The 25,091-nt window shown below is 45.6% G+C and overlaps 1 protein-coding gene across 9 annotated transcripts in view; it reads right to left on the bottom strand.

Moving 5' to 3' along the window:
- Window positions 1–25,091, bottom strand: part of LOC106568602 (disabled homolog 2-interacting protein) — a 237,122-nt gene that overhangs the window by 27,984 nt on the left and 184,047 nt on the right. For all 9 annotated transcript variants that reach the window (XM_014139089.2, XM_014139084.2, XM_014139105.2 and 6 more), the window contains 3 exons: window positions 19,564–19,717; window positions 18,063–18,161; window positions 13,798–14,352 (listed from right to left, as the gene is read on the bottom strand). In XM_014139089.2, coding sequence (XP_013994564.1) covers window positions 13,798–14,352; window positions 18,063–18,161; window positions 19,564–19,717 — 808 coding nt within the window. The remainder of the gene's footprint in view (window positions 1–13,797; window positions 14,353–18,062; window positions 18,162–19,563; window positions 19,718–25,091) is intronic.

Below are 25,091 nucleotides of genomic sequence, written 5' to 3' on the forward strand. Positions count from 1 at the left end.
GCCTCATACGACTCCAACACCATCATTAAGTTTGCTGATGACATGACGGTGGTAGGTCTGATCACCGACAACGATGAGACAGCCTATAGGGAGGAGGTCAGAGACAACAACCTCTCCCTCAACGTCAGCAAGACAAAGGAGCTGATCGTGGACTACAGGAAACAGAGGGCCAAGCAAGCCCCCAATCACATCGACGGGGCTGTAGTGGAGCGGGTCGAGAGCTTCAAGTTCCTCTGTGTCCACATCACTAAGGATCTATCATGATCCACACACACCAACACAGTTGTGAAGAGGGCACGACAGCACCTCTTCCCCCTCAGGAGGCTGAAAATATTTGGCATGGGCCCCCAGATCCTCAAGAAGTTCTACAGCTGCACCACTGAGAGCTGGTTAACTGGCTGCATCACCGCTTGGTACAGTATGGCAACTGCTTGGCATCCAACCGCAAGGCGCTACAGAGGGTAGTGCGTACGGCCCAGTACATCACGGGGCCGAGCTCCCTGCCATCCAGGACCTCGACACCAGGCGGTATCAGAGGAAGGCCCCAAAAATTGTCAAAGACTCCAGCCACCCGAGTAATAGACTGTTCTCTCTGCTACTGCATGGCAAGTGGTACCTATGGTCTGGTACCGATGCACCAAGTCTGGAGCCAACAGGACCCTGAACAGCTTTAGTTTGTGTGTATGCATTGATATGTAGGCTACGTGTGCCTTTTCATTTTTTTAAATGTAATTCTGTCTTTGAGCTGTTCTTGTCTATTGATGTTCTGTATGTCATTCTGTATTATGTCATGTTCTGTTTAGACCCCAGGAAGAGTAGCTGCTGCTTTTGCAACAGCAAATGGGGATCCTAATAAAATACCCCAAAAATACCATGACTGCTAAATAGTTAGTTAAATAGTTAACCAATAGCCACCCGGACTATCTGCATTGACCTTTTTTGCTGTAACTTGTTTTGACTTATTATCTACATGCACGAAGAATGTGACAAATGTGCACGACAAATGTGATGAAGCATGTGACAAATACAATTTGATTTGATTGTTACTCAGTGTGAGTGGAACATATAGGAAGTAATGATACATCACCACTCTCTAAAAATGATCTTAACGTTAGAGGAAGACATGCTTACAGTTAGATTTCATCTCTTGGAGTTTAGTCACTTTTTGTTCATGCTGGAAACAGAGCTGTGAAGTCCCTGAACATCTAGTTAATCAGAGCAGCCCAGCAGGGTGAGGACAAGAGAGAAGAAACAGATGTAGTGAGAGGAGAGAGAGAGAGCGAGAGAGAGCGAGAGCGAGAGAGAAAAGAAGAGTGAGACAGAGACAGAGAAAGAAAGAGAGAGATATAGAGAAGAAGAGAGAGACAGAGACAGAGAGAGAAAAGGAGAGAGGAAAGGAGAGGAGACAGAGGGAGAAAAGAGAGAGAGAAAGTGAATCAGAGAGAAATAAGAGAAAGAGAGAGGGGGGTGCTCAACTCAGACAGGTTCTGTAGTTCTGAGCCTGTTATCCCAGCTAATCAAAGCCTAGCAGCTGGAAGCCAATCAGAGCTTGATGTGCAGCAATAAGAGAGGCTTTCTGTTACCACACACACACACACACACACACGAGAGTGAAGCAAAAACTGTGTGAAAGTGAAAACTCCCTTCCATTTGCTGAGCACAATAATTTGACCCTTTCCTGCGTGAATGGGCAGCCACCCGGTCCATCATTAGACTGAAAGTTCTTCTTCTCTTTTCTTTACCCGGCAGAATGTCAGCCCAATTATGATCTCTCCTCCAGCCTCCACCCCTCTCTATACATCTCTCCACCCCACCCTCTCTCTCTCTCCCCCTCCTCTGTCTGCCCTCCACCCCTCTCTCTCTTTCCATCTCTATCAATTCAATTCAAAGGGGCTTTATTGGCATGGGAAATGTGTTTACATTGCCAAAGCAAGTGAAATAAACAAACAAAAGAGAGAAGACACAAAACAACATCAACAAAAAATGATTTGCATTTATCAGTAAACATTGCACTCACTAAGATTTCAAAAACAAAGACATTTCAAGTTTTATATTATCAGCTATGCACATTGTTCTAGCACACTGCAGTATTTCACCTAACAGATATGGGAGTTTATCAATGTTTGATTTGTTTTTGAATTATTTGTGGGTCTGTGTGATCTGAGGGAAATATGTGTCTCTAATATGGTCATACATTTGGCAGGAGGTTAGGAAGTGCAGCCCAGTTTCCACCTCATTTTGTGGGCAGTGTGCACATAGCTTGTCTTCTCGCGAGAGCCAGGTCTGCCTACGGCGGCCTTTCTCAATAGCAAGGCTATGCTCACTGAGTCTATACATAGTCAAAGATTTCCTTAATGTTGGGTCAGTTACTCCTCACTCTCTACCCCACTCGCTCCCTCGCTCTCTTTCTCCTCCGCCACCCTCCCTCGCGTCAGTGCTAATAAGTAAAAGTGGAACACTTTCTATATTACTGTCACATCCCATCACCCAGACTATAACTCACTACCACCACCACCCCTCCTACAGAGAGACAGGAGGGAGCGAGGAGGGAGGGCGAGAGGAGGGTTGGAGAGAGGGAGAGAGGAGGGAGGGAGGGAGAGAGGAGGGTTGGAGAGAGGGAGAGAGGAGGGAGGGAGGGAGGAGGGAGGGAGGGAGGGAGAGAGGAGGGAGAGAGGAGGTAGGGACTGAGGAGGGAGGGAGGGAGAGAGGAGGGAGAGAGGAGGGAGAGAGGAGGTAGGGACTGAGGAGGGAGTGAGGAGGGAGGTAGGGAGGGAGGGAGGGAGGTAGGGAGGGAGGGAGGGAGGGAGGGAGGGAGGGAGGGAGGGAGGGAGGGAGGGACTGAGGAGGGACTGAGGAGGGAGGGAGTGGGAGAAGACAGCTCAACACATGAGAGATATTAAAGGGAAGGTTGGAAGGGGGAGAGGAAGGGAAGGGGAGTACAAGACATCAAACTCCAGCAGATGAGAGTTACCCTGCAGATGAGAGTAACCCTGCAGACTGTCTTACCTGGCAGCAAAACTCATAAAGCCCTGTCCATCCCACCACCTTACAGCCACAAATAACATCAGAGATAGAGTGTGTGTTTGTGTGTGTGTGTGTGTGTGTGTGTGTGTGTGTGTGTGTGTGTGTGTGTGTGTGTGTGTGTGTGTGTGTGTGTGTGTGTGTGTGTGTGTGTGTGTGTGTGTGTGTGTGTGTGTGTGTGTGAGTATGCGTACGTGTGTGTGCGCTTGCTTGTTGGAGCGAAAGTGTTTCTTGTTTCTCCTTCCAATGAAGAGTCACTCGATCAAAACTGAACAACAACAAATCCCTGAGGACAAAGGTTGAAATGCCACAGAAACCACTCTTCCTGGGATGTACCCCTCCCTCCCCCCTAGAGATACTCAGAGGAACAGAGGCATCATGTCTGAACAGAGGCATCATGTCTGAACAGAGGCATCATGTCTGAAGAGGCATCATGTCTGAACAGAGGCATCATGTCTGAACAGAGGCATCATGTCTGAACAAGAGGCATCATGTCTGAACAGAGGCATCATGTCTGAACAAGAGGCATCATGTCTGAACAGAGGCATCATGTCTGAACAAGAGGCATCATGTCTGAAAAGAGGCATCATGTCTGAAAAGAGGCATCATGTCTGAACAGAGGCATCATGTCTGAACAGAGGCATCATGTCTGAACAGAGGCATCATGTCTGAACAGAGGCATCATGTCTGAACCGAGGCATCATGAATGAACAGAGGCATCATGTCTGAAGAGGCATCATGTCTGAACAGAGGCATCATGTCTGAACAGAATTATCATGTCTGAACAGAAGCATCATGTCTGAAAAGAGGCATCATGTCTGAACAGAGGCATCATGTCTGAACAGAATTATCATGTCTGAAAAGAGGCATCATGTCTGAACAGAGGCATCATGTCTGAACAGAGGCATCATGTCTGAACAGAGGCATCATGTCTGAACAAGAGGCATCATGTCTGAAAAGAGGCATCATGTCTGAAAAGAGGCATCATGTCTGAACAGAGGCATCATGTCTGAACAGAGGCATCATGTCTGAACAGAAGCATCATGTCTGAACAGAGGCATCATGTCTGAACAGAGGCATCATGTCTGAACAGAGGCATCATGTCTGAACAGAGGCATCATGTCTGAACAGAGGCATCATGTCTGAAAAGAGGCATCATGTCTGAACAGAGGCATCATGTCTGAACAGAGGCATCATGTCTGAACAGAGGCATCATGTCTGAACAGAGGCATCATGTCTGAAAAGAGGCATCATGTCTGAACAGAGGCATCATGTCTGAACAGAGGCATCATGTCTGAAAAGAGGCATCATGTCTGAAAAGAGGCATCATGTCACAGAAGAACAAGACTGTTAATAGAACAAACAGAGTATTACTGCACATGGCAACATGCACAGGAGCTGGCTACAGAACAAATAGCTGGAGAAATCAGGACTTGGACAGCACTCCCTGCGGCTGTCACATACACCCTATCTTTGATGTCATATGTGACTGTAAGGCAGTGGGATGGACAGGGCTTACTGAAAGAAACACATTTCCATTACACACTTGTATAAGTGTGTTACAGGACAAATAGCACCCAAATAATGATTAAGTACACACACAAACCTGAACAGACCCTAACCAACAGAACACATTCCGTTCCCGTGTTTGTATTGGAGTGTCACATGAAGTGGTTATCACAGGTAAGTACAGAACAGCCCAGTACAGAACAGCCCTCGTTAAGAAGAAGACAAAAGAAGTCCTTCATTCCCGTGTTGATGCATGCAGATCTGTCTCTCTTTCTGTAAGGTGTTTCCATGGCAAAATGAGGCAGAGAAATGCAGGAGTGAGAGCCAACTAAAATGACCTTTCTCACCAGTTGCCTCAAATCAGCCTCATCTTAGGGATAATGTGGGGTAGAGGGAGGGAGAGAGAGAGAGAGAGTGTCTTGGCATTTTCCTCCACCACGTCCATGCTCTTTAAATTGGCCCGTCCTTGTATGTGGTTGACCCTGTTTGATTATTCAATAGCTTTAGGGGAGGAGACACACTGGTGTGCATAGGGTGTAATAGTGTACACCATAAACCCCCATAGTCAAGACAGGAAGCCTTTCCAATAAAGGAGTGAAGACAAGGACAATGGCGTTCTGGCTTTTGGGAATTGCAGTGATAACGCTGTAGAAAACAGGGGGTAAGAGAGATTACATCAACGATTCGTCCGATCAATAACCCTGGCTTAACAGCCCCGGGCTGGGACAGGAACCACTCCCCCCCTCTCTCCTCTATCAACCTTCCATCTCTCCCTCCCCCCTCTTCCTCCCTCCCCCTCCCTTCCTCCACCCCCCTTCCCTCTCCCTCTCGATAGTTGGAGTACGGCTTTCACCCAATATCATCAGCACCCTGCAGATATGGGGGGGAAGCCATGTGTGTGTGTGTGTGTGTGTGTGTGTGTGTGTGTGTGTGTGTGTGTGTGTGTGTGTGTGTGTGTGTGTGTGTGTGTGTGTGTGTGTGTGTGTGTGTGTGTGTGTGTGTGCGTGTGTACCTTGGGGTGTACTGTATGTTTGTTGTTTTGTAAATGTGCATGGTGTGTGTGTGGTTGTGTATTTGTTTCTTAGATATGGTGCCAGTTGTGACTTCTACGAAGGTATGAATCATTTGGACGGGTTCTTTCCCCTGCAGTCCGCTGCTGTTCCCCTCCCCAGTTCCAGCTCTGACTGCAAGGTGAAACTCAAGCTGCCAATCAATGGAATCTGTCCCTCTAGGTCTCCCTCTTCCTCTCTCCTCTATCACTCCCAATTCTTCTCTCATCACTCCTTTTTGTCATTCCCGCGCACGACTCCAACACCATCCTTAAATTTGCAGATGACACGATGGTGGTAGGCCTGATCACCGTCGACGATGAGACAGCATACAGGGAGGAGGTCAGAGACCTGGCAGTGTGGTGCCAGGACAGCAACCTCTCCCTCAACGTCAGCAAGACAAAGAAGCTGATTGTGGACTACAGGAAATGGAGGGCCGAGCACGCCCCCATTCACATCGACGGGGCTGTAGTGGAGCGGGTCGAGAGTTTCAAGTTCCTCGGTGTCCACATCACTAAGGACCTATCATGGTCCAAACACATCAACACAGTCATTAAGAGGGCACGACAACGCCTCTTCCCCCTCAGGAGGCTGAAAATATTTGGAATGGGCCCTAAGATCCTCAAAAGGTTCTACTACTGCACCATTGAGAGCATCTTGACTGGCTGCAACCCCACTTGGTATGGCAACTTATTGGCATCCGACAGCAAGGTGCTACAGAGTGTTGTGTGTACGGCCCAGTACTTCTCTGGGGCCGAGCTCCCTGTCATCCAGGACATCTATACCAGGCGGTGTCAGAGGAAGGCCCTAAAAGTTGTCAAAGACTCCAGTCACCCAAGTCATAGACTGTTCTAGACCAAAAGGCTCCTGAACAGCTTCTACCCCCAAGCCATAAGACTGCTGAACAGTTAATCAAATGGCCACACGGACTATTTGCAATGACCACCTTTTTTTATTGTACTGACTCCTCTTCACTGAACTCTACCCATACACTCACACATACTATACCAGGGATCATCAACTATATTCAGCCATGGGCCTATTTTTTCTTGAGCGGATGGTCAGGGAGGACGGAACATAATTACAAATCATTTGTAGATGGCAAATTGACCCTCAAGATAGCCCAAACGGATATAATATTTGGATAAAACATAATCATTGCAAACCTTGCTTACATTTGTATATGCAGTTTATTAGGTAAATGCAGTTTATTAGGTACACCCCATCTAGTACTGGGTCGGACCCCCCTTTGCCTCCAGAACATCCTGAATTATCTGGGGCGTTCTGCAAGGTGTCAGAAACATTCCACAGGGATGTTGGTCCATGCTGATGCGATAGCATCATGCAGTTGCTGCAGATTGGACAGCGCTAAATTTACTATTTCTTACTTTTTAACTGCATTGTTGGGAAAGGGCTCGTAACTAAGCATTTCACGATAAAGTCTACACCTGTTGCATTCGTATTGTATGTGACAAATAACATTTGATTTGATTTGAACCTTACTCTTATCTCACTCACTATTAACAATAACAACTACAACCTGTTAAAGACTCAGTAGCTGTCTGACAAGAAAACCAACTTGTGCCCTGAGACTCTAATTTGCAGGGTGTGTGTTTTTGTGTGTGAGATGGCACGAAGCAGCACGTGGTTTTAAGCAATGAATCATACAGACTAGCAGTGCTGCTGCCCCATGAAGACCAAATTCAGCGCTGAGACAGAAGAGAAGAGGGGATGTTTACACTTCATCTAATTAAAGAATGAGAACTCTGCTACTCGAGGGCGACGCAGGGAAGAAGGGGAGGATGGAGGGATAGAGAGATAGAAGAGAGAGGGAGTGTGAATTTGTCATCCCATTGTCTGCTCCTGTGGATGAAGAGCCACTTAATACCATCCATTAGCTTGGTTTCCCTCCAGGACAGTACAACAGAAACACTAACAGCAGAAGATGATGTTTCCTGTTTGCTGTGGCCAGCTGAGCTCTATCTGCCAAAAGAATCGTTCCCAGAAGTCCATGGGTCCTGTTTGTAAATAGCCTCTACTATGAGACGAGGCTCCATCTTCCTCGGCGGATGGAGAAGAGTAGAATGTATACTGCGTTTAGGCATGCTACGAGAAGAGAGAGTGAATGCTGAGAATGATGCTCTGTGCCACCCCAACACAATGAAGCCCTGTTGGTGTTGTTTGTGTGGTGTGGCTAACACTGCTGCGTGAGTGCACTAACACGCTGGTTGGGTCAGAGACTGGAACAAGCTGCCTGAGGGAAGGGCTGGAGAAAGGAATGAAGGGCTGGAGAAAGGAATGAAGGGCTGGAGAAAGGAATGAAGAGATGGAGAAAGGAATGAAGGGCTGGAGAAAGGAATGAAGGGCTGGAGAAAGGAATGAAGGGCTGGAGAAAGGAATGAAGAGATGGAGAAAGGAATGAAGGGATGGAGAAAGGAATGAAGGGATGGAGAAAGGAATGAAGGGCTGGAGAAAGGAATGAAGAGATGGAGAAAGGAATGAAGGGCTGGAGAAAGGAATGAAGAGATGGAGAAAGGAATGAAGGGATGGAGAGAAGCACTCTGACCTTGTGTTTCTAGGACATTACTAATTTCTCGATAAAGCAATTACAAGTCCTCTTCCTCATGCATAAACACAAATGAATTACCTCCCATCTTTAATATCTTGTGATGTGTGTGTGTTTGGTGTCATCCCCTACAGCACTGCATGACCGCCGTGACAACCAAGGCGTCTGGGTGGACGGAGATACTGAACCATTATCCTCTAAGACATCCCTGGCCGCGTTAGAGAGAGAGAGGGAGAGAGAGGGAGAGAGAGAAAGAAGACCAAGATGAACAGAAAGAAAGAGCCTCAGAAAGAAAGTGAGGGAGAGAGGGAGGGAGATAGAGGGAGCAAGAAATAGATAGAGAGAGAGATCGAGACAGAGAGAAAGAGCTAGAGAGAGAGAGAGAGACAGAGAGAAAGAGCTAGAGAGAGAGAGAGAGACAGAGAGAAAGAGCTAGAGAGAGAGAGAGAGAGACAGAGAGAGAGAGAGAGAGAGACAGAGAGAAAGAGCTAGAGAGAGAGAGAGAGAGACAGAGAGAAAGAGCTAGAGAGAGAGAGAGAGAGACAGAGAGAAAGAGCTAGAGAGAGAGAGAGAGACAGAGAGACAGAGAGAGAGAGAGAGAGAGAGAGAGAGAGACAGAGAGAAAGAGCTAGAGAGAGAGAGACAGAGAGACAGAGCTAGAGAGAGAGAGAGAGAGAGAGAGAGAGAGAGACAGAGAGAGAGAGAAAGAGAGAGAGACAGAGAGACAGAGCTAGAGAGAGAGAGAGAGAGAGAGAGAGAGACAGAGAGAGAGAGAGAGAGAGACAGAGAGACAGAGAGAGAGAGAGAGAGAGAGAGAGAGACAGAGAGACAGAGAGAGAGAGAGAGAGAGAGAGAGACAGAGAGAAAGAGCTAGAGAGAGAGAGACAGAGAGACAGAGCTAGAGAGAGAGAGAGAGAGAGAGAGAGAGAGACAGAGAGAGAGAGAAAGAGAGAGAGACAGAGAGACAGAGCTAGAGAGAGAGAGAGAGAGAGAGAGAGACAGAGAGAGAGAGAGAGAGACAGAGAGAAAGAGCTAGAGAGAGAGACAGAGAGACAGAGAGACAAGAGAGAGAGAGAGAGAGAGAGAGAAAGAGCTAGAGAGAGAGAGAGAGAGACAGAGAGACAGAGCTAGAGAGAGAGAGAGAGAGAGAGAGAGAGACAGAGAGAGAGAGAGAGAGAGACAGAGAGAAAGAGAGAGAGAGAGAGACAGAGAGAAAGCACTCAAGGAGAACATCCTTGGTTCCTAATTACAACACATTTGGCGATAAATAAAGGACTACGGTGTTTAGAGTGTAGAATACTAATGCAGATCATCATCATCACCTGGAACAACCAGCGGCTGCAGCTATTAGCAACCACTCTGTGATCACCAGAGTCCCCCCCCTTCTTTCCCCTGACTGTGATTAAACCCAACACACATCCACAGACACAACACAGCCCTGTCACCACAGACTACACACCGTGTACACCAGAGAGAGAGAGAAAGAGAGGGAGGGAGAGAGAAGGAGAGAGGGAGAGAGGAGAGGGAGAGGAGAGAGAGAGCGAGGGAGAGGAGAGGAGAGAGAGAGACTAGAGGGGCTAGACAGCGTATCCAATAGAGAGGGAGACAGGGCAGGTCACAGACCATCTCTTCATCTCAGACACTGCAATTATAATAACCCTGCTGATTGTGATGCACCACGGAGGAGGGTCTGTCTCCACGCTTTCTTAAGCTAACGCTGCTAACCCTCACATTCACATTATTAGAATCAGCAGCAGGGTGGTAATGGATGAAGGCACTGGAAATAGATTAGTGTGTGTGTTTGTGTGTGGTGTGTTTGTGGACACGTTTAACTATACTTGTCAGAAGTCCCCACAAGAATAGTAAACAAACAAAAATTTGACCAACTGGGGAAATGTTGTTAGTCCCCACAAGGTCAAATGCTATTTCTTGGGGGTTTAAGGTTAAAATGAGAGTTAGGGTTAGGAGCTAGGGTTAGGGTTAAGTTTTCGGGTTAAGGTTAGGGTAAGAGTACACGTTAGGGTTAGGGGTTAGGGAAAATAGGATTTTGAATGGGACTGAATGTGTGTCCCCACACGGTTAGTTGTAGAAGACTGTGCGTGTGTGTGTGAGTGCGCGTGTGTATATGTTTGCGTATGTGTGTGTGTGTGAGTGCGCGTGTGTATGTGTTTGCGTATGTGTGTGTGTGTGGTGTGTGTGTGTGAGTGCGCGTGTGTATGTGTTTGCGTATGTGTGTGTGCGGTGTGTGCGCGTGTGAGTAGAAATTGACTGGTAGAGGATAGAAAGGTCTACACATGCTCAGGAGACGCTACATCAGCACGGTCACAAGGCTACAGAAAAAAAACAAGATGAGGTGTAAAACAGACAGACATAATCTCTAGAGGCTGTTACTGAGTGTGAGGGTAAAAACAACCAACACAGAAGCTTTGCCTCTTCATATGCTGTCGTTGGCCAGATGAGATGGAGGATTCCTTAAATATCTGACACAGTCCACTCAAGGATAATGTAGTTATGTTATATACAATAGATTACATATATTGTGTAAATAAATATTTGGTTGCTGTGGCCAGGGAGAAATCATAGACCTGGATGAAAAAGACAGCCAGAAAATAACATTATGTAGAAGGAAAGGGAACCCAACTCCTGTGTAGAGTAGAGCAAAGGGGAGTTTGGCCCAAGGCTTCATCTGTAGCTCGTAAAGGACAAACCATACAGTATAAATATGGACGTGAATATGACATGATTGTGGACTAAGGAGATGATTGTGGACTACAGGAAAAGGAGCACCGAGCACGCCCCCATTCTCATTGACGGGGCTGTAGTGGAGCAGGTTGAGAGCTTCAAGTTCCTTGGTGTCCACGTCAACAACAAACTAGAATGGTCCAAACACACCAAGACAGTCGTGAAGAGGGCATGACAAAGCCTATTCCCCCTCAGGAAACTAAAAAGATTTGGCATGGGTCCTGAGATCCTCAAAGGTTCTACAGCTGCAACATTGAGAGCATCCTGACTGGTTGCATCACTGCCTGGTACGGCAACTGCTCGGCCTCCGACAGCAAGGCACTTCAGAGGGTAGTGCATACGGCCCAGTACATCACTGGGGCTAAGCTGCCTGCCATCCAGGCGGTGTCAGAGGAAGGCCCTAAAAATTGTCAAAGCCCCCAGCCACCCCAGTCATAGACTGTTCTCTCTACTACCGCATGGCAAGCGGTACCAGAGTGCCAAGTCTAGGACAAAAAGGCTTCTCAACAGTTTTTACCCCCAAGCCATAAGACTCCTGAACAGGTAATCAAATGGCTACCCGGACTATTTGCATTGTGTGCCCCCCCCCAACCCCTCTTTTTACGCTGCTGCTACTCTCTGTTTATCATATATGCATAGTCACTTTAACTATACATTCATGTACATACTACCTCAGTTAGGCCGACCAACCAGTGCTCCCGCACATTGGCTAACAGGGCTATCTGCATTGTGTCCCGCCACCCACCACCTGCCAACCCCACTTTTACGCTACTGCTACTCTCTATTCATCATATATGTATAGTCACTTTAACCATATCTACATGTACATACTACCTCAATCAGCCTGACTAACCGGTGTCTGTATGTAGCCTCGCTACTGTATATAGCCTTTCTTTTTACTGTTGTTTAATTTCTTTACTTACCTATTGTTCACCTAATACCTTTTTTGCACTATTGGTTAGAGCCTGTAAGTAAGCATTTCACTGTAAGGTCTACCTACACCTGTTGTATTCGGCACACGTGACAAATAAACTTTGATTTGGAATATACATCACGTGGTTTAGCTTCATTAAGTCTGGGTCTGATGTACTTTGGAATGTTTTTTAGGACTATTAGTTGGGAATATTTGGGGTGTGTTGTGGTGCTGTGGGCTACAATCTGGGTAGTGCACCATCAATAATGTAGCCTAGGATTCCAGGGAAATCTAAAGCTAAGATGTGTGTGTGTACACATGAAATGTTCAAAGCAGTATAAGGGACACAGAGCACCCTCTAGAGAGAAGTTTTCCATAATTTCTCCTGTTTTGAGAAATCTTCAGCAGGAGAAGGGTAGTTTGTTTGTCTGATGAGGTTTGCTGAAGCCACCCGAACTAACACCCCAAAAGACAACAGTTGTAAATAAATGAATCAGTCAATATATTCCTGACCAGGCTAAATGTATCCATTGGATTCTGGCTATCCCTTTAATAGCTTTTACTGGCTTTTCAATAATTAGTCTGCTCGTAATAATTGTTTGTAGAGAAAATTAGGAAATATAGATTAGTGGGGACAAAGTCCCGTGAAGCCGTCCATGGTGAAAATCAACTTTGAAACAGTGTCTCTCTGCCTGGTATTAACGTTTTACGACCCGTCTCCATGGGAGATGACAGGCAGATGAAAGAGGGAAGTAAGGGAGAGAGGAAGGTTTAACACTTTTCAGGGACACTGAAATTAATTAGGTCTAATTAACAGTGTGGCCATTTCTCCAGAGACGTACAGGGCCTTTCTAGCGTGTATGTCTGACCAACCCAGTGCAGGGACAGTGAAAGTCTACTGCAGCTCTCAGCAGGACCTCTTAAGTACTAATCGTTCATCATGGCAGTCTGATGAAGTCAGTCAGAGAGAGAAAGTCAGGGAGCTTCAAAGCTCTGTTCAGGAGACAATGTCAAGAGCGTCCTTGCTGGCTGGCTTGCGCTCAAGTTGTCCTTGGCAACTGGAAAATAACATAAAGAGAAAAGAGGAAAGAACCCTCCTCTCACCGAGGCAGCAGCCAATGAATGTTGCATACAGTACAATAACAGGCATTGCAGTAGGTAGCCAATATGATAGCTTGAGAGAGAGAGTGGGTGTGGTAGTGTGGTAGAGTGTAGACTCTACCACACTGAGAGATGATCTCATTTCTGAGATCATCTCTCAGAAATGACCCCAAACCGACCCCAAAACAAGCTGAAAACACCATGCTAACACAGTGGGTTAATCTTGGCCTGCTAACACAACAGCTAATACCAAATCAAATCAAATGTATTTATATAGCCCTTCTTACATCAGCTGATATCTCAAAGTGCTGTACAGAAACCCAGCCTAAAACCGCAAACAGCAAGTAATGCAGGTGTAGAAGCAGGTGTACCAGTGCCTCTCTTCTCTTTAGTTCTGCTGAACATCCATCCCAAACATCTCTGAGCTTTACAACCCTGAAGGAAAGTGAACTAAGGAGAACTGAGGGTGGATTAACAGCAGTTTGGGATCTAATACTTTCTCTGTTAAACTAACATGAGCCCATCTGCTCCACTAGCGGTTAAAAGGAAAAAGTGAAGACTCTGTTAAACAAACAGGAAATAACCTCTCTGGCCTCTGGCTCTGCTGAGACAGCTGCTGGCCCAGGTCAAATATTAAAAAAGCATTTAGTCAAGTTCGACCACATTCATGAGGTTGACTTGCCTTCAGTTTGAACTCGGTGACATTGAATACCACTGTAATACAGAATAAAAGCTGAGTTCTGATAGCTGTGTGTTGCACAAAGGACTTACTTAGCCACCTTAGCTACCTTGAGCAAAGTCTCAGACAGGAAACATTGAGAGCGAATTGAACCAAAACATTTGTAAAACAAAAGTAAATGTGTGTAGAGTAACCTTTATGATCGCTAGGTTCCTACCTTGGCCTTGCCAGTGCTCTGTAGAATATGGACCAGTGCAGAAGCCATCTCCTCCTTGTTCTTAACACTGATGCCAGGCTCCAGCACAGAGCACAGCAACATGTAGTTATTGGTGGTGTACTCTGCAAACTCCTTATACATCTCCATAGGCAGGATGTTCATGCTCTGGTAGCAGGCCTTGATCCGAATCATGGGCCCTGGCGTCTTCCCCTTGTTGGGCGTCGGAGTGCTTACAGGGTACCACTTCTCCATGAACTGCCTCCCCGTCACCGTGGCGACTGGGATGTTGACCAGTCCGATGTAATTGTTCTTGTCTTTTTTCTTCTTCTTGTCCGAGTCCTTGTAGAGGTGGACCGTTATGCTCTTGGCAGCCGGGAGGTTGTTGAACTCAAAGTGCTCGCCCCAGAAGACGTTGTCGGTCTTGAGCTTGCAGGTGGTGCGGGCGTACAGGGTGTCGTCCAGACACAGCTCGCAGAAGTACTTCTTCTTGGCCGGAATGTCCTTGGCTTCGATGATCCACAGCTTCAGCATGTTCTCCACCCGACGGCTGTTGTCCTGTGTGGGGATAGAGAAAGGGAGGGGTGGGTTAGGGACAGGGTGGATCCCAGACCTGGGTCTAGACTTTAGTACATACTGACTGTAACTCAAATACTTGAGAGAGAGAAGAGGAGAGGTTAGGGTCAATGGTAGCCAGACCTGGATCTAATACATATCTCAAATAGTATGCAGGTATGTTGGTGCTACCCAAAGTTTATATGGGAATGTGGTGCTTCTCTCTGTAAACATTGTAGTTGCTGAGCCTTCCAAAAAAGAAAAAAATGACAGCAACATATCTAAAATATAAAAAAATACTTGAGATGTGCTGGATTTAAGTTGGACTTACTGGAGTGCAGGGAGAGTGGATGGAGTTTAGTATACTTTATAACGGGTAATTAAGACATTACACATTAATAAATAGATGATTAAAATGCATATGTTAATAGTACTCAATGGTAGATTCTGCATAAAAATACAGTTCATTATGCAAAATGTATTTAATGGAAACAGTAATACAATAACATTCTCATGAATAGAACTCAGCAAATGGCTTTCAGACTGTTTTGGATATTGCACGTTATTTTACACCCACTACAAATACTTTTTCCCCTCCTTTTCTCATTTTAAAAATGCTCTAATATCAGTTTCAGTTGAATACATTCAGTTGGACAACTACCCCCTTTCCCTTTCAAGCGCCGATGTTTACGGACAAACAAGCAAACCTACACTGTATCTAATCTGTGGAAAATCACTAAATAATTAAAGACTTGTGAGGCAGAGATGGAAAGATTCATATCCCTGCCAGAGGTCTTTTGAGAAAAAAAAACACTTCAAGGTTATTGCCTACATTTTTTCCTAAAGGAGATTTTTACCCAAAATCCAGAAACTCCCAAGTGATTCCATACATTGAAACTAGTTCAGGGAAGTTTTCCCTCTCCCTGTAGTGCTGTACTGAAACAGCCTAAAAAATGGGTCACGTGACTCTTGACGTTGCTGGATGCAGGCCTCACTTTGCTCTGTTGCCAGTGAATTAATGATTCAGAAATCCGTGGGCAAATGTGTTGTTTTATTGAAAGCGTACGGCCAAATTAGCTATTTTTGTCAAAGTACTATCGGTTTTGAGTCAGGAAATCTGTACTTTTCTACCTAAAACTTTTGCAATTATTTTATATAATTATTTTAAGTAGCCCACTGCCACAGCAGCGGAAATGGGTAACAACTTTTTTCAGCGGAGATGTGAACACAGCGTTACACATTCGTTATACCAAGTAAACAACAACCTTCAAATAAGCCTGATGACTAAATACTCGCGGGTGATGAAGAAAACTACTGAAGGAGCGCTGATGGTGTCGTTGAAATCATATTTATTTGAGCCCCACGAATTTGGATGAAGAATTTAGGCAAATTGAGCTTCAGATGGCCACTGCCGTTCTAGCCACCGCAGCTGAAGCAGTAGCTGGACCACAGCCACAACCCATCCCCAAAATCAACATAGACTGGTGGTGCAGTTGTAGCAATTGCGTGCCAATGCTGCGAATGAGGAATATTTGTGCTGCAGAGAATTTGAATACGTGACTACAATTCTTACAGAAACGGAGGAAGTTAATGATGATGATGAGCAGTTTGCTTTTGCGACTACAGGAATTTTGCATCCCACAGAAATTCTGGTGTCCTGGAAAAAAATGCTGTATTCCAAAAACAAATTAGAGAATGACCCCTGTTCCAGCTAGACCAAATGGACAGTTATCTAACGAGTAAGTAGCTAAACTTTACTTTGATGAATAAACTCATCATATACCTCAATGTACGGGACCATTAGTGGGTTTGTTTTCACATTAGCCCAAAAGACTATATAGCCTATGTTTATTTAACACAATCTGGACCCTCTCTTTTTAAAATTATATGCTGCGGTCATTCCACTCTTCAAAAGGGGGAGACACTCTAGACCCTAACTGCTACAGACCTATATCTATCCTACCCTGCCTTTCTAAGGTCTTCGAAAGTCAAGTTATCAAACAGATTACCAACCATTTCGAATCCCACCATACCTTCTCCGCTATGCAATCCGGTTTCAGAGCTTGTCATGGGTGCACCTCAGCCACGCTCAAGGTCCTAAACGATATCATAACCGCCATTGATAAGAGACATTACTGTGCAGCTGGATTCATCGACCTGGCCAAGGCTTTCGACTCTGTCAGTCACCACATTCTTATTGGCAGACTCAACAGCCTTGGTTTCTCAAATGACTGCCTCACCTAGTTTACCAACTACTTCTCTGATAGAGTTCAGTGTGTCAAATCGGAGGGCCTGTTGTCCGGACCTCTGGCAGTCTCTATGGGGGTGCCACAGGGTTCAATTCTCGAGCTGACTCTCTTCTCTGTATACATCAATGATGTCGCTCTTGCTGCTGGTGAGTCTCTGATCCACCTCTACGCAGACGACACCATTCTGTATACATCTGGCCCTTCTTTGGACACTGTGTTAACTAACCTCCAGACGAGCTTCAATGCCATACAACTCTCCTTCCGTGGTCTCCAACTGCTCTTAAATGCAAGTAAAACTAAATGCATGCTCTTCAACCGATCACTGCCCGCCCGTCCAGCATCACTACTCTGGACGGTTCTGACATAGCCCATCTGTAAACAGCCCATCCAACTACCTCATCCCCATACTGTATTTATTTATTCATCTTGCTCCTTTGCACCCCAGTATCTCTACTTGCACGTTCATCTTCTGCACATCTACCATTCCAGTGTATAATTGCTATATTGTAATTATTGTACCAGCCCCCCCCAAAAAAAAAATCTGTGACATCAAGCTCCATATAACATATTGTGAAGTTTCTACGTAGCAGGGTCTCCCCCACGAGGGCGCACATGCACAGTTGTTACCCATCTCCGTTACTATGGCAGTCAGCTACATAAAATAATTATATCAAATAATCGCTCATATTTTAGGTTGAAAAGTACACATTTCGTGACTTAAAACTGATAGTACTTTTGACAAAAATAAAAGAATAAAACAACGAATTTGTCCACACTTTGCGGATTTCTGAATCATGAATTCATTGGCAACGGAGCAGAGTGAGGACTCCATCCAGCAACGTCAGTAGTCACGTGACCTGTTTTTGCCGATGTTTCAGTACAGCACTACAGGGAGAGAAAGTTTCGATATATGGGATCACTTGGGAGTTTCTGGATTTTCGGTAAACTTCTTTAAAGTTCGAATTAAAAAGTAGTTTGTTAAATAATAAAAGATTAATGCGGGAGAGCGCTGTCAGATTTGCATTATTTCTTAGCTTGACGCAGGGAGCCATATGTTAGCCGCTCGCCTGCCGTCTTGCTGCGCTGTTGTGATTAAAGGAAAAGTGTTGGGTCCTCTGTTTGGCAGTCTGGTGACTGTTCTGACTGTGTTCTCCCATGGCTCTGTGTCTCTGGCTCTCTGGGGGTGCTACCACTGCAGATATACAGTACAATACCAGACACTGTGGATGATTTAACTCTCTGTCTGACTAAGTGTCTGACTCAGCTGCTCTGTTTCAATCAGGTCACTTGCTATCTTCCCTGGGCCCCTTGTTGAGTTAAGATGAGTGATGGAATTGGAATCCAGACGGCCTCTGTTTCTGTCTTTGTACTTGAACAAGAAGATTGGAATCAATCCAATACACTAATCGTTGAATTTCTATCGGCAACCTTCTGTAACGTTAGACCTCAGACCCCTGGTCTCACCTTGTTGGGGTGGACAGCTCTCCTCAGGTTCTCCATCCACTTGTCCCTCTCTGATGAAGATCGACAGGAGAAACATTTACTTCCTGTTGAGGTGGTGACCTGAAACCCAGAGAAACACAACACTCTGAATACTGTCCTTCATACACGGGGAACCGATGCAGGATACAAGAGATACACAGACTAAAAAGAGGAAACACACTACTATCGTACAATCAATCGTATCTTGATTTATGAATATTAGACTACACACACACATTGTGCTGAGAGATAAGGTGTCTGACAGAGGGTTGATGGAGTTGCATGAGGAATCATTGAATAATGCAATTGGGTAAAGCACTCGGTAGTGGTTGGACATGAGAGAGAGAGATAAATAAATAAAAAGAGAGGAAGACAGATGGATACAAGAGAGAGGATATGAGAGTCGTGCGATGAGAGTGATAGCGATAAGTAAAAGTCTCTTCGGTCCACGGTAGAGAGTGGCTGGTTATTTTTACCTCTCAACCTGCTCACAGAAAGAGCTCAGAGTGCTTAGTCACTCTCCTCTCCTCTCAGCACCGTGTCTACTGCCAGCAGGGCTCGTTTTAGAGCCAGGGTCCTGCTGTGTGTGTGTATGGTTACTGGTGCTCATCTCAAGGCAGTGCTCCTGTGGTTTGTGTGTATGTGAGAGGGTGTTCTTAATGAAGAGGGCCTTGCCAGGTGTCTTGTGTGGGTGAATGTTGAAGTGAATGTGTCTCTAGTGTTTATCTCTCTCATGTCAGCAGTATCTTGGCCCAGGATAAAGCACATTGGTCATACAAGCATGTATGTACTTGTGTGTCTGTGTATTTGCAGTACCTGACTTGCGGCGGCAGGTATCCTAGAGGTTAACAGCGTTGGGCCAGCAACCGCAAGGTCAATGGTCCGAATCCCCGACCCAACTAGGTGTGGAAAAATATCTGTCGATGTGCCCTTGAGCTAGGTACTTTACCCTAATTGCTCCTGTAAGTCGCTCTGGATAATCGTTTACATTTTCTTTGTACCTTTATTTAACCAGGCAAGCCAGAAGAGTGTCTGCTGAATGTAAAACTGTAAACGTAGTAGTTGGCCCTAGATGCCGTGAGTGCATGTGTGTGTGTTTGCTTGTGTGTGTGTTTGCTGGTGTGTGTGTTTGCTTGTGTGTGTGTGTTTGCTTGTGTGTGTGCGTTCGCTTGTGTGTGTGTTCGTGCGCTTAAAAGGATACTGTGAGATTCCTGCAATGTTATACTTTCCCAGAGTCAGATAAACTTGTGGATACTATTTGTATGTCTCTGTGTGTAGTATGAAGGAAGTTAGAGGTAGTTTTGCGATGCTAACTAGTGTTAGCGCAATGACTAGAAGTCTACAGGTACGGTAGCATATAATCGCAGTATCTCTTTAATGTACGTGTATGTGTCTGTGTGTGTGTGTCTGTTTGTGAGTGTGTGTGTGTGTGTGTGCGTGTGTGTGTGTGTGCATGCACTTCTATGGCTGTGCTCCTCCTCACCTGGAAGCAGTAGTCCTGTCCGAGGATGGAGCTGTGAACAGGTTTGATGAGCACCTCATCCTCCATACTGAGGTCTAGGGCCTCCACAGCACTACTGGGGCTGAGCAACGACTCGTGGCTGCGAGACTCCTTCAGCCTCGGCATCAGATTAGAACTGGAGAGAGCAGGATGGGGAGAGAGTGAGTTAGTTAACACACAGGGGAATAGGTGTGTGTGTGAGAGAGAGAGCGAGATGTGTAAGAAAAGAGAGAGACTGTGAGAGAGGAAGAGAGAGAGACATCAGTCCTCGGCTCAACACTACATGTACTGTACATTTTCTCAAATCAACACATGCTTACAAAAACTTTCACTCACACGTTCGCCATCACATTCAGCTAGCGTGTTTTCAGACCCTTTCACTCAGAGCAATCTCTCGTCCTTCATCTCTGATAGACAAGAACAATATATTGTACTGTTGTTCCCTAAAACACACTCTCTCTGTACCTCTCCAACTACATTCTGTTTGATTCTATTTTCTATCTACTGTAACACAGAGTGCAATGTTCTAGAGAAAAGCATTGTCATTCACAGGAGACACAACTCATTTCTTGTCTTCTGTTCTCAGAAGGAGAATGTCAATTTTCCTGAATTGTTTGGCAGACTTTGTTTATCGAAGAAAAAACACTATATATGCAAATTGTTGGATGAGAACTGTAGGCTCATTGTGATAGGGCCAATTGTTTAATGTTTGCATTGTTTTACGGAGCTCAGTAATTTGTGCTGATACACTGAGAATATGGTACACACACACACGCACACACACACACACACACACACACACACACACACACACACACACACACACACACACACACACACACACACACACACACACACACACACACACACACACACACACACACACACACACACACACACACACACACACACAGGTACTAAGAGAGAGAAGTTTTGTTTTGGTGAAGACATTCTTGAGTTTACTAGCAATTATAAATATTTGGGTCTTTTTTATGACCTTTCTATATGGCACATCTGCCCTGGCCGACTCAACAAGTAGAGCTCTTGGGGGAGTTATAGGAAAAACAAAAACACTCAAAGATATTGGTTATGCCACGAATTCCAAACTGTATCAGACATGCGTGTGTCCTGTTCTGGGCTATTCAGCAGGAGTGTGGGGTGCTAAGAGGTGTCTCAAAAACAAACATGTCCATAACAGAGCACTATGTTGCTTTATAGATATCCACAAGTTTGCACCTATACTGGCAATACCTGGAGACATGGGCTGGAGGTGAGATGGAAAAGGCGTGTATGGTGAGACTGGACTAGACAGTTGGATATGCGAATTGCCAGAGTAGCCAGCAATGTTTTTCAATGGGATCTATCCATAGGGGGAGCCTGGGCAACTGAAGTGTCTGACCTTTTCCAACAGTCTTGACTGTGATTCGTACGAAAACCAAATTCATTTCGACATGGACACTATTCAAAAACAACTGATAATGAAATATGGAATAAATGGGTGGAGGAGATTAATGAAAACCCCAAATTGAGAACCTTTTGTTAAGGGTGAATGTGTGTGTGAGATATATATTATGTTTAACCTACCTAAAAGCAAAAGATCGATATGTGCACAGGTCAGATCAGGGATATTGCCTCAGCGTATTGAAACAGGTCAGATCAGGGATATTGCCTCTGCATATTGAACCAGGTCAGATCAGGGATATTGCCTCTGCATATTGAAACAGGTCAGATCAAGGATATTGCCTCTGCATATTGAAACAGGTCAGATCAGGGATATTGCCTCAGCTTATTGAAACAGGTAAGATCAGGGATATTGCCTCTGCATATTGAAACAGGTAAGATCAGGGATATTGACTCAGCGTATTGAAACAGGTCAGATCAGGGATATTGCCTCTGCATATTGAAACAGGTAAGATCAGGGATATTGCCTCTGCATATTGAAACAGGGAAGATCAGGGATATTGCTTCAGCGTATTGAAACAAGTAAGATCAGGGATATTGCCTCTGCGTATTGAAACAGGTAAGATCAGGGATATTGCCTCTGTGTATTGAAACAGGTAAGATCAGGGATATTGCCTCTGTGTATTGAAACAGGTAAGATCAGGGATATTGCCTCAGCGTATTGAAACAGGCAAGATCAGGAATATTGCCTCTGCGTATTGAAACAGGTCGGTATTGTGGTGAAATGGAAGAGGAAACACTATGTAACTATTGTGACCTCGAAGAAATAGAGAAAGAAACTCATTTTATCCTCTATTGCCCTTTCTACCACGATAAATGCTTGTTCTTATTCCAGAAAGCACACCAGATATACCCTAGCATTATGTGGCTGAGTGATGACGAGAAACTGAAATGGTTTTTTGTCCATTTTGTACATGTATTTCCATTTGCAGAATATTTAGATAAAGCCTGGAATAAAAGGCCTACCTATAATTAAATTATAAAAATATGTAGCTTCTATAAAGCAAATGGCATGTATACTGAACATAAATATAAATGCAACATGTAAAGTGTTGGTCCCGTGTTTCATGAGCTGAAATAAAAGATCCCAGAAATGTTCCATACACACAAAAAGCTTGTTTCTCTCAAATTTTGTGCACAAATTTGTTTACATCACTGTCAGTGAGAACTTCTCCTTTGCCAAGATAATCCATCCACCTGACAGGTGTGGCATTTCAAGAAGCTGATTAGACAGCATGATCATTAGACAGGTGCACCTTGTGCAGGGGAGAATAAAAGGCCACTCTAAAATGTGCAGTTTTGAGGGAGCATGCAGTTGCCATGCTGACTGCAGGAACGTCCACCAGAGAATGATGTCAGAGAAATGAATGTTAATTTCTCTACCATAAGCCGCCTCCAAAATTGTTTTAGGGAATTTGGCAGTACGTATAACCGGCCTCACAACCGCAGACCATGTGTAACCACACCAGCCCAGGACCTCACATCCGGCTTCTTCACCTGCGGGATTGTCTGAGACCAGCTGATGAAACTGTAGGTTTGCACAACCAAAGAATTTCTGCACAACTGTCAGAAACCTTCTCAGGGAAGCTTATCTGCATGCTCGTCATCCTCACCAGGGACTTGACCTGACTGCAGTTCGGCGTCGTAACCGACTTCAATAAACAAATGCTCACCTTCGATGGCCACTGGCACGCTGGAGAAGTGTGCTCTTCACAGATGAATCCCGGTTTCAACACTACCGGGCAGATGGCAGACAGCGTGGTGTGGGCGAGCGGTTTTCTGATGTCAACGTTGTGAACAGAGTGCCCCGTGGTGGCGGTGGGGTTATGGTATGGACAGGCATAAGCAACGGACAGTGAACACAATTGCATTTTATTGATGGCAATTTGAATCCACAGAGATACCGTGACGAGATCCTGAGGCCCATTGTCATGCCATTCATCCACCGCCATCACCTCATGTTTCAGCATGATAATGCATGGCCCCATGTTGCAAGGATCTGTACACAATTCCATGGCCTGCATACTCACCCGACATGTCATCATTGAGAATGTTTGGGATGCTCTGGATCGACGTGTACGACAGCGTGTTACAGTTACTGTAAAAATAGGACCCAATGCGTCTCGGCTTGGCACTTAGCATTAAGGAGATAGATTGGGGGTAAGGCCCTGCGATAGACTCGTGTCCTGTCCAGGGGGTGTATTAGTACATCAAGCTGCTTCACGCTACAGAAACAGGAAATAGGCTTCTGCTCCTATGAGCCGTTCTGGCTCGCACAAGCCAAGGCTACTTACTTACACACAATACTGGGACAATTTAAAGGCCTCTCCTTGATAATGTTATCATCACACAGGGCAGACTGGTAAAGCCAACTATATAATCAAGCACCTGCATCAGACAATGAAAAGGCTTCATCACAGGTGCAGTATAATAGTGACAGTATTCAACTTAATATGCTGCACAATATTTGAGTGCCCTACCAAGGTAATTATCGTTTTGCACTAACCGGCTAATTAGCTCAAAGCATCCAAATTGCTGCTCTCCCCCACTTTACAACACAATCAAGCGCTATATCACCCATACACTAATTCAAATGTAGCACTATGCCTCAGAGTGAGGGAGAGAAAGACAGAGAGAGAGGGGGAGAGACAGATGCACCTGCATTGCAATTATCATTAACCTTGCCCACGGCCCAATCAGTGAAGAGACGGCAGCACTGAATGTGAACAGCCAAGCTAAATGTGTGTAAACGTGGATTATGATGCAACTAGCGCTAACATCAGTCATTAGAATTTAGCCTCTGACTCTCAAGCAGCCTCTGTTGACTGATGCAGCTAGATGAAGCTAGTGCTAACATTAGCTTATTAGTGTTTAGCCTCTGACTCTGGTCTACTGGCAGCACAGTGACAATCTGGGTCAATAGCCTCTGTAATGAGAGGAACTATTTGTATAATAATGCTCTCTATGGAAGCCTTACATGCTAATCCTGTGTGTGTGTGTGTGTGTGTGTGTGTGTGTGTGTGTGTGTGTGTGTGTGTGTGTGTGTGTGTGTGTGTGTGTGTGTGTGTGTGTGTGTGTGTGTGTGTGTGTGTGTGTGTGTGAGCCCTGGTTCTGAATAAGAGCATTCCAGGAAAATGAGGCACAGAGAATAGCCATAGCTGCAGATTATCACCCCAGAAAGCTCTTTGTAATGGCTGCCAGCTTTGTCCTCATATCCACTGTCCAGCCTGGGCCGGACAATGGCATGGATCTCTCCCTTCCTCCCCCCCCCCCTTCTCCCTCTCTCTCTGTCTGTTTCACACACATGCAAAGTCATACAAGTGCTTACGCACATAGAGTATGAGATATAGAGGAACTGGCACACACAAACACACATACACGCACGCACACATACACAAGCACTCGTTCTGTCATTTCACACGCACACTCGAGAGTCCCCCTCCCATCTCCTCCCTCTCTTTTCCTCTCCCCATCTTTTCCTGACGTTTATTCGGAACGGAACACAGCTCAGAGCTCACTCCAGAGAGAGCTCTGTCTGTCAGACTCCAGATCTGGGAGCTTCTAGCCAATCACAGGGCACAGCTGCAGGGGGAGGAGGGGGGTGTTTGAACCGGGCTCTGCTCTCTGATTGGCTGCAGAGGTACCGGGCAGAAAAGTGAGAGAGAAACTGACATGAGAGAGAGAGGGAGTGAAGTATGGAGGATTAAGCAGAGCAGCGGATATGTGTGTGTTGGGGCTTGCTGTGAGGGGATAGGGGTGTGCTATCGTCTTATCGAGCTACAGGGTCTGAAACACGGTCCACAGACCAAGGACCCTGGCCAGCCGGATGCATCTGGAGCATCAATATTCCTGACCGTATTCAGACTGACAGGAAGACTGAGGGAAGCAACTTCAGCTCCTCAGGCAGAGCTTGACACTTCAGACCGAACAAGCTCTAACACTCCCATCCATCAAACCAGTTCCTGGACCTGTCAACCAACCGGCCCCTGCTAGGGCCAAACAGAGCAGGCGTTTTATTACTCAAAGAGGAATAAGAGGAGGAATTCTCC

This window comes from Salmo salar, chromosome ssa01, assembly GCF_905237065.1.
Source record: "Salmo salar chromosome ssa01, Ssal_v3.1, whole genome shotgun sequence".
Taxonomy (NCBI): Eukaryota; Metazoa; Chordata; class Actinopteri; order Salmoniformes; family Salmonidae; genus Salmo; species Salmo salar.